The sequence below is a fragment of the Perissodus microlepis genome, chromosome 5, assembly GCF_051167445.1.
Source record: "Perissodus microlepis isolate ML-2025 ecotype Zambia chromosome 5, ASM5116744v1, whole genome shotgun sequence".
Taxonomy (NCBI): domain Eukaryota; kingdom Metazoa; phylum Chordata; class Actinopteri; order Cichliformes; family Cichlidae; genus Perissodus; species Perissodus microlepis.
In genome coordinates, this window is record NC_140465.1 from 12,318,488 (window position 1) to 12,337,886 (window position 19,399).

Here is a 19,399-nt window from a genome sequence, read left to right on the forward strand (position 1 = left end):
TGGCTTTAAAAATAACCGTCAAGGGCTCAGTAGCAGTGCATGTAAATAGCAACATAGTATCCCTAATAACTACTAAAAACCTTCTGTCAGTCGTCTCCTTCTACATGCAAGCTTCTCTTTATTCACCAGCCATAAATTACCATTTAAAATACTCCATATTTTCCCCTCTTTTCTCACAATTAGTCTCTTTCTCTGCTGAGAAGCTGCTTTGAGTCATTTTTTGTATGTATATCAATGAGGCATGGGTGTGTGTGGTGGGGCTTAGGCCAGAGACCAGTTAATGAAGGTCTGATAATGTGAAGCTACTGCCACCATGTGGCCATTTAAAAATGATGTTGCCTTTTAGCACATTACTCTTTACACGACATTACAGCTACATTTCTTCTTTTATAATTTTACTGTTTTTAGTTATAAAAATAAATAAAGAGTCAAAACGTATTTCACTGTCCGTATGTAATCCCAGAAGACACGGGCATTTTGACTAACTACTTACAGTAGTGCATATAACATGCAAGCAGACATAATAAAATCATCAATAATAAAATCTACAGTCCTCGTCATTCCAAACTCTTAAAGGAGGAACACTGGCTTGTGGTTGTCGTTTTCCTTCCTCACCTTCACATCTCCTAATCCCTCCTACTTCCTTTGGAGATGAACAACTCTGACAAAACCTCTCCACAAGAAAGAGTACCTGCTGCACACCCAGAGTCCTCAAAACCTGAGCCCACCTTATTATGTTCTACAGGTGGTCTTAAAAAACACATTTATTGCCTCACCTCATTTAAGTCATTCAGCCATTTAATTAATTATTTTATTTATTTTGACATGTCTGACTCTCTCCCTGTTTTATTTTCCCCAGAGACCTCGGTTAGCTTCCTTTCTCTCTCTCCTTGCATTGTGAGGCTGAGGAGGCTCTCTAGCTTGCCCGGTTAGAAATTTTAATTTTATAATTTTTCCCTGTTTTATTGTGAGCTTGCTCTGCTAACTGTAAACACTGCTATCAGCAAGATTGAATTAACTAACACACAAAAAAAAACTAAATTTAGCTGACATAAAAAAATACATTAATAACAAAAGAAATGTAAAAAGCTACATTTAAATCTTCTATGAATGTATAAAATCTGATACCTTTATACTACATAAAGTATTGAAACTCTGGAACAATATGACTTATTAGGGTCCCATATAGGTTCTTTTTAAAGTAAAATAATCTACTCAGTCTGACTCCAGACTGCGCTCAACTGAATGTACTGTAGCGTTCCTTCAACACCACTCTCCGCCGCTAGATGTCGCTGGTCCCTGCGTGTTGTGGCTTGTGGGCTGGGGGGGGTGGGCTGGCTGGATGTGGACTGCTGGGGGCAGCTGGGTATGTCTGTGAGTGTGTTTAAGACGCGTCGACTCGAGCAGGAGCAGCAGCAGCAGCAGCAGGAGGGGGACTTGAAAACTTCACTGCGTCCAGTAAGAGCGGGGATTTGGCGATTTAGAGGCTTCCAGTCCAGCTGCGATCGTCGGAGAGGAGGACCGATCCGGTTCTCGGCACTGGAACCATTTCCGGCCAACATGGATGATTTAGGTAAGTTCGTTCGCCGCGGAGGCAACATTAAAGCAGACCGCGTGAGAGTGTGTGCTTTTAGCGTAAACACACAATGCTAGCGCTGGAGGGCTGACCAGCCCGACGACGAAGAGGAGGGGGGCTTTTCCGCAGGTGGTCAGTAGATGTAGTTGGCTTGTTTAAGTCGCAAGTGTTCCCCGTTGCCAGGTGGGCTGAGTTATCCAGGTTCAGCTGCGAGCAAGTGCGGGGTTAAATGCACAAAAGGGCCTCGCGTGCTGCTGGCACGGGGAGGCATCTCGTTACGATAATGAATGTAACAGTCGTCTTATTAGCTGGTAACGTGAAGATAGTCCGCTGAACGGTACGTTTGCACTGTCCTCCTCAAAAATGGGTGACGGAGTCGTGCAGGACTGCCGGAACTTTTTCATGCGCACACCTGGGATGAATGCGTGAATCAAACCGCTGCTCATTTGGCTTTTTTTTTTCACTGGTACACTGACCTATGCAGCCCCTCCTGTTGGGTGTCAGGATTATATAAGTGCCGCAGCAGGTGGGAGAGAAACAGTCCCATTAGTGCAGACTCTGGTGACACGCGATCATTGACAGAGTAACACAGTTTGTTTGATCAGTTGGATTCAGCTGATTGTTGTCAAGCACGCGCAGACGAATCCAAGAGACCCGTGTTGCTTCTGCCAGTAAAAATCAGGTTAACCTGACTTATAGTAGACTTTATAGTGATATCAGAAAATAATACATAGCGGGGGGGCTAGGTTCTGACAGTTCTCTTGCTTTAGTAGTTTAACATTCTCACTATGAGCCAGTCAATCCTCAACTTGCCTTAGGTTGACAAGCTTACAACCGTGCATTTAAAAAACTGTGGAAGAAGCAGCAAGAGGCTGGTACATAAAGTGGTACATAAAGGAACAGTTTAGGAACATTTTCAGTCAGTGAGATGATTGCTTATAGAAAAACATTTTAGAGAGGTAGAGTTTCTCTGATGGGCCGGGGTTTACAAATCTGGAGGGAATCTGTAGAAATCTCTGTGTGCAAGGGGACAAGGCCAAAAATTGGGAATTCTTCCAGAAATCATTGTCTGTGAACACGGTTTGTCATGCTATCTGCAAATGCAGGTTAAAGATCTATCGTGCAAAGAAGGAGCCAAACGTGAACATGATCCAGAAACGCTGCAGTTTAAAATGGACTGAGGCGAAGTAGAAAGCTGTTCTTTGGTCACACGATTTGAAGTTTGAAATTGTTTTAGGAAAATATAAGGGAGACCATCCAGCTTGTTACCAACGCTCAGTTCAAAAGCCTGCCTCTGTGACCCATCAGTGCGCGTGGAATTGACACTTTGCACATCTGGAAAAGCACCATCCATGCTGAAAGGGATATACAGATTTTAAAGCAACACATGCTCCCATCCTGGTGACGCCTTTTTTAGGGAAGGCTTTACGTATTTTAGCGAGACAATGGTGAACAGCATACTGGATCAATTACAACCACATGGCCTGCCTGCAGTCCCGACCTTTCACCAGCTGAAAACATTTGGATACAGGACTGTTGAGCAGCTTATATCAGACAAGAATGGGACAACAATCCTCTCACAAACGTTCAGCAGCTGCTCTCCTCTGTTTCCAGATGTTTATAGATTGTTGTTAACAGAAGATTGGTGCTAAACGGTGGTAAACATGATCCTGTCCCAGATTTTTTTGAAATGTGTTGCGGCCATCAATTTCAGAATGACCTTTATTTATTTATTTATTTATTTTGTAAGATTTGTAAGATTTTCTCAATTTAAACATTTGATATGTTTTTTATGTTCTACAGTGATTAAATTAGGAGTTTATGAGATTTGCAAGTCATTGCATTCTGTTTTTATTTACATTTTACACTGCATCCCAACTTTTTTGGGAATTGCGATTTATCTCCAGGGAGATAAAAGCATCCAGTGTAATTAAAAACTAAATAGAAGTAAAGAGGCTTGCACACGGCTATCGGGATCAGCAGTTTCTTGTTAGTTTTTCCCCGGTGACTGCATGGTTAAGTTTAGCAGGACATCCACGAAATGCATAGGAGTCAGGTTCATTGGTTGCTATAAAAAACACAACCAGTGTGTTTTTGTGAAGTCAAAGATGATGAATGCCTTGCAAAAGCCATCCAAAGGGGATTAGCACCCTCTGAGAGCTGCAGGTGGACTTGCTGGGAAGAATGTTGCAGGCACGGCTTCTGCTTTCAAGTTCTGCATGCTTAAAATATCAAAAAAGGAATGAAACAATGGTGTTTCTTTTTTTTTTTTTCTGTTTTCACCTGGATGTAAGCCTTTCGGGCCAAAACCCAGATCTCTGCTTCATGCGTTGGTAGTGGGAGTGTACCAAGAAGTCACTCTATATCCAGTCAGCGTTTATGGATACATTCTCAGCTTACACGGGCGAAGGGCTTTCCTTAAAGTAGCTATGTAAAAAAATCCAGCCAAGGGTAATTACCATGTCACAGGGCTGTAAATTCTGTCATCATTTTAGCACAGATATGTAAAAACTGTTGCACACATACGTAGCGAAACGTTGACACCAGATCCTCCCCGTGCGATTGATAGATCTCTGTTATCACGCTGGAGCTATGGAGCTACAGCAGGAAACTTTACCTCCACCTGCTTATGAAAATTGGATGCGCTGAAGGTTTAAAATGGCTTTAGAAGCAGTAGGGGATATAAAGAAGCACCACCGGTGGAGTTTGAGTGAGCCAGTCTGTCTAGTACACAACTCAAAGAGGACAACGAAGTCTAGGTGTATTTTTAGCCCGAGGAGAGTCCGTCTTCAAGAGCTGAGCCAGCAGGAGCACCAGGAAACCTTTCACCAACCTGCTCTCATCGCTCTCTGCCCTGTTTTCCTCACTTTTCATTCAGTTTTTTTTTCTGTCAATTAACTGGCTTGTCTTTACTCCAAAGCAATTTTTCTGTGATCCACACATGTTCACACCCAGGGCTTTTGTTATATCACTGTGTTCCTTCCGCAGCGGCCGCGAGAGCAGAGCACCGCTGATCTCAGGCTGGATGTCAGGGTGAATCAGGCCCACATGCAGGGTTTGGGCCTCAGCCAAAATTTATCCTCTTTAAAAATGCTGCACTGCCCCACCCTCTCTCTTCCTACTCCCCACCATTCCTGTGGTGAGCCACATGGGAAACTGCAGGCTCCAATCTATTGACAGTTTTAAGCTGGCTGAGTTTGCAAGAGGGGAGGTTATTTGGCTCAAAGCAGATCGCAAAGCTTGATCACTTGCAATTATCAGCTTTTTTTTTTTTGTTCCTCCCCCTCCTTTGTTTTTCTTATGCAAGACGTGTAATTGTGTTATTTGCATCTCCTTTTGTTTGTGCAGTCCTTGTGGTCTAGGTGCTGTGGCATGTTCTGAGGCAAACTTTCATTGACCTCCCCTCCTCAGCTATCAGTGCTGCAGAGCGTTGCTCCGTGCTTCACTGCCCTGGGCCTGCAACAACACGACATGAATGTCAAACAGCCTAAAAAGTTAACTTCCCTTTTACTGACTAATGCGCAGCACCTTTCAGTATTTCCTTTTTATGTCTGCAAATACAGTAACCGCTGCGTTTGTCTCTCACTCAGATTAATACGTTTCACTGTCACTTTCTCGGCATCACTTCAAGTGGAACGATTCCTCAGAGCACTGGCGGCGCAGCAGCTGCAGTGTTGGAAATGTCACTCACCTAGTGGGCGTGGGCAAAGCAGTTCTTTTACAAAGTCCAAATGAGATGTGATGTAGCCTAGATACCCAGCAGAGTCTAAATTTAGGTTGGCTCATTGTTTGTAGACCAAAGCAAACATCAGACGCCGCTCACGTGAACATCTGTCATTTTTTCCCCCGCGTGTTCTGTGTTACACTGCGACACAGATGTCATGTATGCCTGAGCGGTACTTTTTTATTCTGTCAGCGACGCAAAACGAGCTAGAAACTTTCCCCTTCTCTTTTTTGCACTCACTCGTTTCCAGCAATTGTTCTATTTCTAATTCCAGATTTAGCTAGAAGGCCGTTAATGTTGTCTGCCATCAACAAAGCAGTTGAAGAAAATATCACGAAACCTGCCCCGGTAGTTTTTTGCATAATCTTGTGCCGTCTGACCTAAGAAATTATTTTGCAATTTTACGTCAATAGATGGTGTAAGGAGAAGCGAACGAGATGAATTTGCAAATAGATGAAGTACATACCTGAATTTCATGCTAACGTAATGACCTGACTTTCCTTTGATGTATTATTAAGATTCTTTGAACGAATAGTGTGACAGTTACAGCTACATATGTCAACGGGGGATCTTTCTGAGGTGTCGGGAAGCAAATTTTGTGATCTTTGGACTAGCCATGCTTTTGGAAAGGACAGCCACCAAGAGAGGAAATGTTTCACTGAGCCTGATGCTGTCGAAAGCAAGGCAGGAAGTCTACGTTGTGACCGCCAAATTACACTTCCCAAGTGTACCATATTCAGATACAGAATATGTAGATTTACAATTACTTGTAAAAAAAACAAAACAAAACATGGAAACATATTCAATTATTTTATGTAGCTAAGTGTTCAGTTATTAGGCTTAAAGCAGCGATGTCACACTGATTTTTTTTGTTGTAGCCGATGTACAGCGCACTTGGAGAGAAGTTTAATCACACATTAATTCCCTGAGATATTTTAATATATAAAAAAAGTTCAGTTTCAATTATACATCTCACTGTTTCTACATGATAAAGAAATAATACATTTTTATAGTGGCAAAACGGGACCTTTCTTTCATTTAATGGTTTATTGATTACTTGATGACTTTGGTGTAGTGAATGGTCATGGAGGAGGTCTTTATCAGTAGGAAAAGCTGTAAAACTTGTGGAAATACAGCTAAAAGCCTCAAATTTATTTCACATTTTCTTTGCGCATTCTCTTTGGCGGGCTCATTCTGCCCCCTTAGCCTTATGCTTGACGTCCCTTAAAGAAAAAGAAGACAGATTATCTTTACTGTTGAAGAAAACCTTCATTATCTTTACAAGGACACAATATATTTATTTCCTATTGGGCAAAGGTGTTGTTGCTCTTCTTTTTTTGCTCATCGATTTTGCATTGCAGCTTAAAAAATAATTTGAAAGTTATTTACCAGGAGTTGAGATTTCTGCAGAAGATGACACTAATTTGCGTTATTTGAAATAGTGAGTTCAGTACTTTTTGAGTTTAAAAGAAAAGTTGCAGTGTAGCTTTGTCTGCTTCTGTTTTTGATTATGGTTGCTCATTGCTGTGCTGAGGTGCAGCTCTAAATCACCTTAGTACTGTGAAGTGTAAAAATGTGACTAAGCTTGAAAGTTCACATTATTCAAAATCCTCTGTTTTTCTTTTCAGTAGACCACAGAAAAACCCCTGCAACCACTTGTCTGTAGTGACTCTTGCCCACGCTCGATGATAAGTCTCTAGTGACACATGCGTGCAAGTCAGACATTCAGTGTGGCAGCTAAAGGCTTGAGAGAATAGCTCACCTCCTCCTCGGTTTGTCCATCTGTTTGACTTTTAAAAATAACGATTCTGCAGGGCTTTGAAACATATGGTGCACTTACACACACACACACAAACACACACACTCACTTATATGCACTGAAAACAGAACTTATTCACGCTACTGATCACAGAGTGTTGGTGTGGACACACATCTCTGAATAGGAAGCTGACTAAGCAGCAGCAGCCGTCGCGTTATCTCTTATGGTCTCAGCACACGGTAACAGCAGCCTGCCAGGTCGATACTCAAGCAGCTACTATAGAAAAAGCCCTCAAGTTAAAAACAAAAAAACATATTTAGAGTCACAAGATACAAGCGAAATCTCTCCATCTTTATAGTCTATAGTCTAACCACAAGCCAGACTGTTGTTACCACAATGTGCACTATTTTTTTTTTTTTTGTCAGCTGATTTTTTTTTCTGCACTTTTTTATTGGGCAGCTTCACATTCAGCTTGTAGCCATGAGGTTTCTACACTGCTAACTGACATCCTGGTGGGTTGTAGTTTTGGTCATTCTAAATGATGAAGCTGCCACATCTTGTTCCATATTGACTCTCCGAATGACTTCCTCGCTCGAGTTCTTGTCTTTGTTGCTTTTTTCTGATGTTTCCATTATTTGTGTATACACCAGAAGCCGTTGTCAGCCTTCCTCATCCCCGCTAAGCTCTGATGAGTTGTGCTCCCTGCTGACTTTGCTGCAAGACTCTCATCCCTGCCAGTCCATCAGTGACTGACAGCTCAGTTGATGCGATGCTGCGGCTCCTTTGATGCGAGCCGGGGAACAGCTGGTGTAACGGTTTTGCATAGACGATGGTAATTGTGAAATTTTGTTTGGTCGCGGTAAGAGGAAGCACCATGTTTTTGTAACTATACTGGCGTTAAAAAAGTGGCCCAGTGCTTCCATTTAAAGCCTCTCCAGCTCCCGTGAATATCACATGGCCTTTCAGATGCTTTTAAGCCTCTCCCCTAATTGCTTCCTAAATGTCATTTTTCATAGAGGTGGCACGTTGATGTGGCTGCAGGCTGAGATAAGACATCGCTGCGTTATTAGGAAATGTGTTTGCGCCTAGCAGGTTTCCTCTGCCCTTGGCACAGGTTTAAATAGTCACTAACGCACTGCCGGTGCTGCCCTACTTGGGGTATAGAGCTACCACAATGAAAGCCTTTGATGAAATTGGGAAGTTGGGAGAGTGGAGGAAAAATGAGTGTGTGCAAAAGTGTTTGTGTGCGCGAGCGTCTCAGCTGGACTGAGCATTAGCTCTGTTTACAATCAACATCTGGCTTGGTTAAAAGGGTCACTGCGGACACTCCGATCAGCTCCCATTAATGTTAATGGCAACACTCATGTGAGGATTAGTGCTCCTCAGGTTTATACGGGTGTAGTATTAACATGAGAATACACAATTATAAGTGGCTTCTGGCACTTGGATGGAGTTGATTGTTTTTCAGTGAAATGATCTGGCCCACTTTGCAGACCTCGCTAACTCTCCTCTTCATCCCCTTTCCTTCTGTCCTTGTCTTGCCAGAGGGGACAAAGAGCTGCTTTTTTTCTGGTGCTATGACCTACTTCAGCCCAGGAAAAGACAGAACCCGAAAGAGCTGATTAATAAAAGGGGGAAATTGCCCATCTTTTTGTTTTATTTTGCATAGCAAGCTTTGCAAAGTAACATAAAAACTGAGAATCATTTTCAGCTTAAGATCTATTAAGAAATCACTTATCTACTTACACGCTTTCTCTGGAGATTTCTCAATTTCTATGATATGATATTATGCATGATGCATGAAGCTTAAAGTACGTCAGTTCTTAAGCCAGATTTGTATTAATTCGACCCTGTAACGATTATCTGCAGTTTTATTCGCTTCATTTGAACTATAACAAAGAAAATAGCTGGTATTTGTGTTTTATAGTTACTGTTGTATCAGAAACTGAAGCCATATAACTCACTGGTCTATGCTGCAGTTTGTATTTTCACATTTATCTAAAGAAGGAACAGTTAAATCTTAACAGTAAAGTGGAGTTTTGCACGCACACATGCATATATGGTATATATAGAATTGGGTCAGGGATAATGCACAAAATCTACAGACAGTGTGGCACTTCTGCTTCTCTCTAGATCGGTAACCTGTAGTGTGCCCTCAATTACTCCCTAAATCAGTAGATTCAGCGGCTGACAGCAAACACTGGCATTCTCTGTTTGGTGGTAGGGCTGAAAAAGGTTTGGTTTAATGGGGAAACGTCATCACAGCAGAGACTTCTTTGTAGTCCAGTGCAGACTTCCTGTTATAATTATAAAACCTCAGCATGGCTTTATGCAGATATTCAGGAAGCGCTTCTTTTGCTCGTGGCTCTGCTGTGTATTTTTGCTCTTACTTTCAGTGGAGAGTCATCTTATGCAATTCAGTATAACACTGAAAATGATTGTCTCTTTTAGTAGATGACCCCACCCTGCCCTCCCGCATGGTACTGCTGAAGTAATTTCAAGCAGCTTTCACTTCATTCACATGCACACAGTCTCTCAAAACAACCAGACTGGGCATCGGTTAAACCCCAAACTGCCTCAGCCTTTCTTTAAAAACCTTTGAGTTAACGAGGGTTTTGAGCGAGAATAGGATGGAAGTGAGAAAAAGCAAGAGGGTTTTTTTATTATGATTTTATTTTTAGTTTCTGCTATTATGTACAGCACTTTGTGAACCCTGGTTTTATGTTAAAGTTCTCTATAAATAAAGGTCGTATAGTATGGTAAGAGGACATGTTGTATCTTTTCCCTGGTTTTGTTTCACTTGCAGATACTCTCCTCGTTAGTCCCATGTATATTATTTGAACATTAAAATTGCTGCTTCCATTACTTTCCTCTTCCCTTCAAATGTAATAATTCCATTTAGTTGATAACAGGAGAGCAAGAGAGCAACAAAAACAGCAGAAGCCAAGTAAACCAAGCAACAGCCGACATGTAAATAAGCGGCAGAGACAAGAAGAAGAAGCGGAACTATTAATAACAACAAATGTCTCAGTGTGATATTAATAATAACGATAGTACTGAAATGTGAATTGTGACTTTTTTTTAAAAGCATCTCAGCGATCTCTGTCACGTTCCCGCCGTGCAGAGTGAAAAGAAAATATAAAAAGAGGACAAATGTGTAATTGTGTAAAAGCAAAGCTGAAATAATATCACTAATGGACTTACTTGCTTTCTTGGATGAAAAGCTCCCAGAGATCTTACCAAGGAGCCACCTGGATATAAATGCTATAAATATGTTATAAAAGTTAAGATATGGCACAGTTTTTGTGTCAGTTGGGTTTGATTGGATGAACTTGCAGTGGCGGTTTGACACTTTGAAGTGGTACTTCCTCCGTGGAACTTGACAGAGATGAGGTGTCATAGTAGTTCAGCAGTTAGCATGATGTGGTTCAACCCTTCTCAGAACAAAAGTGTGATCAGTGTTAGAAGAAGGTTTTTTTTTTTTTTTTTTTAAATCAAATAGCTGACCTAACTTTCCCTCTCGCCTCAAGTCACAGTAGACTAATCGCCTCTTTCTCAGACAAAGGAGTATGCATGTAACACAGAAAGAGAATCATTATGAGCTTTGAAGTTTATTTGGTGAATAGTTATCAATTTGATACCCAGCAGGATCAAAGTTTGCATTTATTTTTATTAGTAACTGGTGGAGTGAGTTTAATATTGGCTCTTCTATTAGCTTTTTTTTTTTTTTTTTTGGTCATTAAATCCTGGGAAATATTACCTCCTCCTGTGTTAAACGCTTTAATTTGCTCAGCAAACATTCAGTGTCTTTGAAGCTCTGCTGTTAGTTGCTGGGGAGGTTTGTGTATAGCGGGTTTGTCATAGTGTTTTGCAGAAAATTAGCTGCCTGCTGGGGCAGAAAATGGTGAAATGAGAGCAGAGAGGTTGAACCAAAACAGTGAAGTTATGCCCTGGGGTTCTGCTTTTTATGAAATTTCCACCATGCAAATTGCAAGTTGCAACATGAGATCATCCTGTCTGGTGGTAATTTTGGCACTTATGACTGTTAAAAAGAGGCCAAAACCTCCCACAAGGCTTTATAGAGCTGAAGGAACCGGAAGAGTCTTAGTCATTTTGTCCAGTGTTAAAATAAACAAAGTGATAGCCTTGCAGGATTAGGCTTAAAGGCACTAAAAAGGTTGATTCTTTTTAAAAAGAAATCTAAAGATAAACTGTAAAAGATGTCTGTTTACTTGTTTTTGCATTTGTCATTTAGATGTAGAAAGAAAATACTGGGTGCAAGGCAGAAACACAACTAGAACTACATCTAATGATAAATTCCTTTGATTAGTCATCAGATTATTTAATGTTATTGCTATGTTAATATTAAAATACTTGATGTTGATCTTCTCCTGCTTTGTGTTATGTTTTGTGTGTGCTCGCTTTGCATACATCGATGTACTCTCACACTGGAGTGCATGCTGCTGTGTAAGCAGCTGCATTCTGTCTGCATAAAATAGCATCTGTAGCACTTAATTGATCTTAGAGTTACTGTGTATTAAAATATGAAACTGCATTGATTCTAATGGTCTGCAGGAGGTGACAGGTTAGTTTGCCAAAAGAAAATGACTTGCATGTGAGAATGAGAGAATTACAGTACTGTTAATTGTTATATGACCTCATTAAAACACTTTCTTAATAAGTTTGTGGTCTCAGTCGCTTGTTTGAAGTCTAATTTGCCGCTACATTATATTCCGCTGATACCACCAGTAAAAGTAAAGTAGATAATAAAAGGTATTCTTCAGGGCTGTGGTGCCCTTTGCTTTCACAGTCAAATTCAGCTCTCACTCAGCACACCTGATGATGATGATGATCTGTCAAGATTGGTGACCTATCCAGGGTGTACCCTGCCTGCAGCAGCTAGGACATTGTAAGGTTTGGTTTTGGTGGTCATACACTCTGTGGTCATTAACAAGAAAGTTTTATTTTGAGCATTACTCTCAGAACATTCAGATCAAAGAAATTACATCATATTTCTTTTTCTATAGAGTACAAGTGCATACATGTTAGAGCAGATGTAATTTACAAGTGCAGAACTTGCTGGGTGGTCTGTAACGCATGACTATTGCTTTGACCATCGTGGTCATCCATCATCTGCTTCGTGTCTCTTCTCCCACAGGTCAGGGTCAGCAGGAAAGTATTTATAGCGTGCCTAGATGCCTCAGTGTGTCTCTCCGGTATGAGTAGTCAGCCATGCTGAAAGGCACCTGCGTTCAGTGTCGCCGTCCACTGTTGCACCCGTGTGTGCGTTAGTTTCCTGCGTGATTCAATTTTGTGCTCACGTAGCCGTTGAAGCGCTCCAAATGAACGCAGGCACAGGCCTTCTGCTATCTAACACGAGCCCGGAGGGCTGTACGGCACATGTTTTTTCTTCTTCCTCTTCTGGTACAAGCAAAGAGAAGGATTCATCATTTCATGTGATGGTGTGTCAGGTTGTGTCACATTGAAAGGCTAGTCCTGTCTGAACTGCACATGAAAGGCTACGTGTCACCACATAAGTCTCAGAACAGCACAATACTAAGATTGTTCCACACATTTTATTGCATTTTGAAGCGTTGCTGTTTTTTTCCTCCCTCAAAGCGGATCTTAAACCAAAAGTCTGACTTTTTACCTTTTCTTTCTTGCCTTCAGTCCCTACTTTTCTGTCCTATCGCACTGTCTCGTTAAGCTGGCATGCACCTCGCATTTTTCTCCGCCTCTCCTTCTTTTTCTCTCACATGGAAGACGAGCTGTGGCACGCAAGAAATTTGTATCAGCCGGCGTGCACCTTGCAGAACGACAGATGCACAGTGAAGAAATGAAAAGAATGAGGATAGAAAGATGTAGAGAGGTCAGAGAACATGGGTAAACTCGCTGCACAGCCAGGATCTTGCCGCTTAAATTTTCCTTGTAGTTTCACTTTGGTGTCAGCTCATATCTCAGTAAATGTCTTGGCATTTATGAACCTAGCAGATAAAGACTTTTCTGTATACCAGCCCTGAGAAGGGAAGGGGGGGAAAAAGCTTGAGCTTGGCACTTGCACGTAGCTCAACATCATCCCCTGCAGGCTGATAAATGTACTGCGCTGTTGCGTTGAAATGAACTGCTACCAGCTGGGTTAAATAAACAGGAGTAGATGTGTTGAATAGTGAACAGCATTGATTCACTCCTAGCAGCGGTCAGCACTTATAGAAGCTCATGCAGTGAGTGCAGGGTCAAACAGACAGGACATCCTGTCAGGGATAATGGAGACTTGCCTTTGTTGACATTCAGGATGAAAACTGTTAGGAGCACGAGTCTTCCTGTTTGTCTAATTGGATTCTGTTCACATTTTATGTTGAGTTTGACTGTGAAAAGTAGTGATTTACATGCTGGCCTTCACTGTCGACATAGTTGAGTCTTGAAATTGTTTCCTTCTCAAACCCTCCCTAACCTCTCCCTTCATTCCTCATTTTCCTGTCTTTTTCATCTCTTCTTCTTTCCACTCGAGTTTTCCTAGTCCCCCTTTTATCTTTCTCTTTCTCTTTCCTATAATGAGCCCCATGTGAAACTGTCTTCGTGTAATTAAAATGCACACCATTCATCTGGGAGGAAGGGAGTCTCCTTAATCTGCGTCAACCCACATTTTAGCCTCTGAGGATTGCCTGCTGCATGCCACACTCACACACACTTCCCAGTTTCACTCCTCTCTCTCTCGACACTCCTACCACCATTCCTCATTGTTTGAGCCCAGCTGTGCTCTGCCGTGTCACATTCAGTGTCGTGCACGCAGAAACCGACTGAATGCTGGTGTTTTTCTGTGTTCATTGGCTGCAAATTAAGAGGGATGACTGCGTTTAATTGATGTATTCAGGCTGTTAGCTCTACGTGCAGCCTGTTTTTTCTCCAGGTGCTGAAAAGCAGATTTGTCCCCCTTATAAAACCTCCTTCTTCCCAAGAACTCCAGGGAATTAACCTGCGCTCACTAACAAAATACAAAAACAAGCTCACCTTCACCTTTCAGTAGAAGACATGAAACCATGTTTCAGTAGATATTTAGCACAGGTTTTTATGTGTTCTTTATGTTATTCCTCTTTTCATTTTTGGCCTTTGGAGACCTTGTGTGTGTTTTGCACTGGAGTCTGTGTCACGGTATGTTCTCTTGGCAGAGGAAGCTGACACACCTCGGTGTGCTTGTGTAGTTTGTGGATGGGTCAGAGCACGTCTAACATGCTGCGTTCACTAAACAAACACAGCCCTAAAACTTAGCTAAATTATATTCTGTTAATTAGGACTGCGCGCTAATGACATTGCCGTGGGAAATGAGCTGTTGATTTCAATTAGCGTGCCTTATTTTGGTAAAGCCTCTCTCTTGTATTTGAAGTCAGTATTCTGGTGTAAGGCAGTGCCAAACAGAGTATGCGTATCTGTAGCCTGGAGGTTCATGTTTTAGCAGTAACTGTATTTTAGAGAAGCAGATTCTTTATTACCAGGGTTAAATCTAGTTCAGCTTGAGAGCTAAGTTGATTAACATCTCTTGTGTAAACCATCTGGACTAACATCTGTTCACTGAAGTCTCCACCAGCTGTAGTAAAACTTTGTTCTGACATCAGTAACAGATATGAGCCCTGCAGATATTTGTACCATTTATTTATGCAGTATTTCAGAAAAGTATCTGATGAAACCTAAATTGTGTTCTGCTGTGATTTGAGTTAGTTCTGATTTATTCACATCAGATTTTTTTAGGTTGTTCTTCTGAATGCTTTACATAGTTATGTGGTGTGGTGTAGCATGGCTCAAATTAGGGTAAAAAATGTTGGACTAAAGTAAAGTGCTGTTCATAAATGATGTTTTGTAAGCTAAATGTACATGGAAAAATTCATTATTCATTACAATACAAAAACAAAAGTTGATCTGTGTATAAAAGATGGGACCCAACTTCAGCAGGGGGCGAGCCCTGTGGTTGCCAAAAACTCAGATAAAAAATGGTTGTATGGAGCTCCACAATGGTAATCTTAAAGTAAAAATCCAATTCATATTCTCCATAGGGATTTAGATTATGAGCCATAATGCTGTAGGCATTGAGAGTAGACTTTCAACGAGCTGTGACGCTAAAACGATGGTATGATATCAACCTTGTTTTAATAAAATCCTGTGTTATTCACGATGTCATGGAAAAGAAATTATTCTTCCCACAATCCTCAAAGACTGATGGATGGAGACTGTTGTTACTATGGAAGCGTTTAAACCACAAAATGTCAGGTCACTTGAAAACCCATGAGTAGTTACTTCACTGTTAAAAGTGAACAATCTTATACCTTTGGCTTTTCCATGTTCTGTTTTTTTGTGATGCAGATCAAATCTTTGTGTGTAGCTGCTTGGCTTGGTTCGGTTCAAGGCTTTAAACCCTTTATATAAAGATCTGATGAAATGGCAGTGGAGAAAATGGATGGGAGGTTCACTTCCGAAACCGGGCCTCTTAAAAAAAATAGGTCTTTTGGGAAATTATCCTACTGCTGTTTTTATTTTAAAAATTTCCACGTGAATTTATGCTTAAAATCGCCGGTTTCAGATTTGATTGAATACAGCGTGGCGTTCAGTTTGGAAATTATGGCTCTCTGAGGATGAAGCAAGCTATGAGCCTACCTTGTGATTGAAAAGTCATGACCCCACATAAAAGTGCAGTGTCCCTCGCTTTTTAAGTCAGGTCCACCCCTCACGTGTGAGGGTTTTAAAACACCAAGATGGTGACAGCCACTAAACACTGGGTGACGTAATTGTGGCTATGGTGGTATTTTGTAGACTGTGGTGTGGAGAAAGATGTGCTTTTGTGATCTTGTATACAGATACGAAGCACAAAACTCCATGTAGATCGCCACAGATCAAAGCTCCCAGTACAAAATCTGACCCTCTGATCTGATTGGATTTCCTCGATCTTGAGATACATTGTAACGATTGTAAATTGGTCCAATCAGAAGAGAGATAGTGATGGTTGCTTTACCAGTTATGTTTCTGGCCTAATTGCTGCTGCAGGTCCCAAAAGGAGAAGTAGATTTACAAAACGCACTGTTGCGTAGGGCCTTCAGCAACCAGAGGATTTTGAAAACGCACTACACTTTTCAGGAAATGGAACCAGCTGCTCTCTGATTGGACACTTTAAGCCCATACAGAAAACAATTTTGTGTAGATTTGTTTTACAAATTTTCAGATGTTTAATTACAACTACAAACTTTAGACCTATCTATGAGCATCACATTACATGATCAAACTCTCACTACTTGCTAAATCCAAAGGATCTAGTGGACTGTTTCCTAAAAGTGCATCTCTGCCGCAGTTTCCTTGCGTGCTGTGCGTTATGTCACACTGTTAAAATCAGCTCTGGTGTGAGAAACGTTGTAAGGAAGAAGCGTCAACTTCATTTAAGCAAGCAAGCTCACAGTCCTCCTGACTTTGTCTTCTTGTGGACCAGAAGTCGAGCCGCACTGTTGAGTGTTAGGTACACCTGTGTGTGTGTGTGTGCTGGCCCTGCCGCTGCTTCTAGCCATCTTTCAATGGAAGGTTTTATCACACACCATACTTGGTATTTACTTTAAAGTGACAGATGTGTTGTTTCTGCCTCTTTGCTTTTATGGGTGTGCTTGTTTGCCGCTACCAAGTAAGAGATGAAGGTGCACGCAGAGCTGGCTGCAGTAGTGTAAACAGTGTGCTGCTGTGTCCATAATGAAACTCTGTGGAATGTATCCGGGCTTCTGTGTCCAGAGAGGAGACTCTGCCGTGAAACCCTGTCAACTGGCATTTTAACCACGTTAATTGTGTTTATCACGGTAGCGCTAAGGTGCTCCAAGTGGATCTGGTGTTGCTCTGGCTCAGTTTCTGCTGTGTCTCCTCTCTGTCTGGGAAACCTTGCAGACCGAATTACCACTGTACTCATGATAGTTCGGTATACCCAGCATGAGTTAGTCTCCACCTGAACTGTGGCAAGAAAACACACTTGTATATTTACGATTATAATTAAAGGACTAAATATAATGCAACATGCAGCATTAAAAAGTAGTCATGAGTCATGAGTAACCTGAGCAGAGCTTACGCTACCAGTGTGAAGGAGGGGCTGATTACAGCCCCTTATATACCTTTGTGATACCACTCCCATAGTTGGGCATGTCTGTGTTGATAAGGGCTCCGATTGCTTTCAACTTTCCTCAGTTCACCACATTGTGTACTCCTTCAGTTGCTCAGACCCTGGACACTTTTTCAGAGGATTGTCGTGATCTGTGTGAGTAGTTACTTAAGCTTTCTTACTTAAGCTTTCAGGCAGCTAGTTGGAGCTGGCATAGCAATGAGGGGATGAACCTTACCCCCCGGCATTATTTTTAACCCCTCCTTCCCCTCTCTCCGTGATCCTCTCCCCCTCCTCGTCTCTCGTTCTGCTGCACTGATGGTAGAGTTAAGAAAGGCAGTTCCTGCCTGGCAAACGTTGTGTTTAGGTTGCCCTCTTCCTCCTCTGATTCTTTTCGTCTCTGTATTTGTGCCTCTTCACTTCCTTGCGTGTACTGTCTTTGCCTTTCTCAGAGGTATGTCTCATGTGCTGGTTACTTTAGCTATGGGTTTGACTGCTGACCCAGTGTTTAATTTTAGGAAGTGGTTAAGCTTGCTAACCTATGTTGAATACTCCCTAGCTATATGTCAGACTTTGTAATAGAAGGTTAGAGAGTGCTGTGCGCTTTTTAAATATTTTTTTAGTCAGTGCTTTAGCGATACAGAATGAGACTTAATGCTGATCGTTACAGTTTTGGTTATATACTTTAACTTTGTTAGTTTTACTGCTTTAGATTGGCAGCAGTTGTGCCTTTACCTGTAACACACTGGTATCCTGACAGTGTGTTTAAACTGTAATTATTTATAGTTGCTTTATTCATAAAACACATCTTATTGGATCAAGTTTGTTCTTCAATTTAGGGTCTTATTTTTTAGGACTTGTGAAATTCTGCAAGAGAAACTAAACCCTGCTCTGGTGGGTGAGTATGCTAAAATAAGCCCGAGTATTCAGTAATACAGCCTGTGCTCTTCATTAAATCCCCTTTAATGTTATGTGTCCTTCTACCTACTTGCTGGGACTGCTTAATTAGTAGTTGTTTTCTTGGCCTGCATTCCTCTGGGGGACCTGTCTGCGTTTAGATGGTAAATATGTCCGTGTGTATACCTGTGTGCAGATTTGACAGCAACCCTTTAAACCATTTCACAATTGCAGGCAGGAGAGGGTCAATAAGTAACGACAGGAGTGGTCATGACTGTCTGCATGATTCAACTTTTACAACTCCACTCCCTCTGATGTCAGCGCTCTTGGGGGTTTTGACAGGTTGCGAAAGAAGCAGTAATTACTTGGTGTTCGTGTATGCAAGCAGCATATCATGAGTCGAATATTATTCACTAGAAGTTCATTGAAAGTACTAACTTTTCAGAAGTGCACCAACATGTCCGCTCAACATCGATATTGGCCTTGTTTTATGCTATTGGACTTTTAGCAGATTGGAGTGTTTGATAGATGGCGGTCGCTGACTTTTCCCCCCTGTTCCATCACATTGGTTTTGTGCTGAATGCTCAAAGATCTTGTGATAGCGCGCTCTGATTTCTTTCTTTCCCATAGACAGAGTCATGAGAGCTATGGTGTTAGAGGTTAGTAATACATTTTTAAAAAATGGCAGCTATTAAAGCTCTCAAGGATACCTAATACATCAAAGTACAAGACCATAAATAATTGAACGACAAAAGTTAAAATTCAAGATAGGATATGGCATAACCAGATGCTAATCAATCTGTGCTTTTTTTTGTTTATGTAGATGCTTTGTTGGCGGACCTCGAGTCCACAACATCCCACATCTCGAAACACCCCCTTTTCCTGTCTGAAGAGGCCGCCTACTCCTTTCCTGTGCGGGGTCAGACCCAGCAAGACATCTGCTCTCCATCCCAAGTCCCACCTACTCCCTCAGACCAAGCTCTGAATGGAGTAGAAGAAATAGAGGTAAATGCATGCATGCTGTAAATGTTGGGGAATTAACCAAAGACTGTTTCGTTTCAAATGCTGCTTGATGAACTCATGGATGAGAAGTGAATTAGTTGCTGCATTGATCCTCTAAATTCACTATTGTTATTTTACTTCCTTATTTCAGTCTGTCAGCACAGCGCAGAGAAGTCCTTGGTCTAGAGATAGCAGCAGTCTAGGCCAACCCACTGGTGGAGAGGACCACGTGTACAGGTTAGAGGTCATGTTAAGTCTCAACGAAGCTCTTGAGACATCTTTCCAACAACAACAACAACAACAAAAAACTCAGTACAACTAAAAAAA

At 41.5% G+C, this 19,399-nt stretch overlaps 1 protein-coding gene across 2 annotated transcripts in view; it reads left to right on the top strand.

The window, feature by feature from the left end:
- The first annotated feature begins 1,335 nt into the window (after positions 1-1,335).
- Positions 1,336-19,399, top strand: part of LOC146386690 (paxillin-like) — a 30,416-nt gene continuing 12,352 nt past the window's right edge. For both annotated transcript variants that reach the window (XM_084927915.1, XM_084927914.1), the window contains exons 1-3: positions 1,336-1,573; positions 18,894-19,075; positions 19,224-19,309. In XM_084927915.1, coding sequence (XP_084784041.1) covers positions 1,369-1,573; positions 18,894-19,075; positions 19,224-19,309 — 473 coding nt within the window. In that variant the 5' untranslated portion in view covers positions 1,336-1,368. The remainder of the gene's footprint in view (positions 1,574-18,893; positions 19,076-19,223; positions 19,310-19,399) is intronic.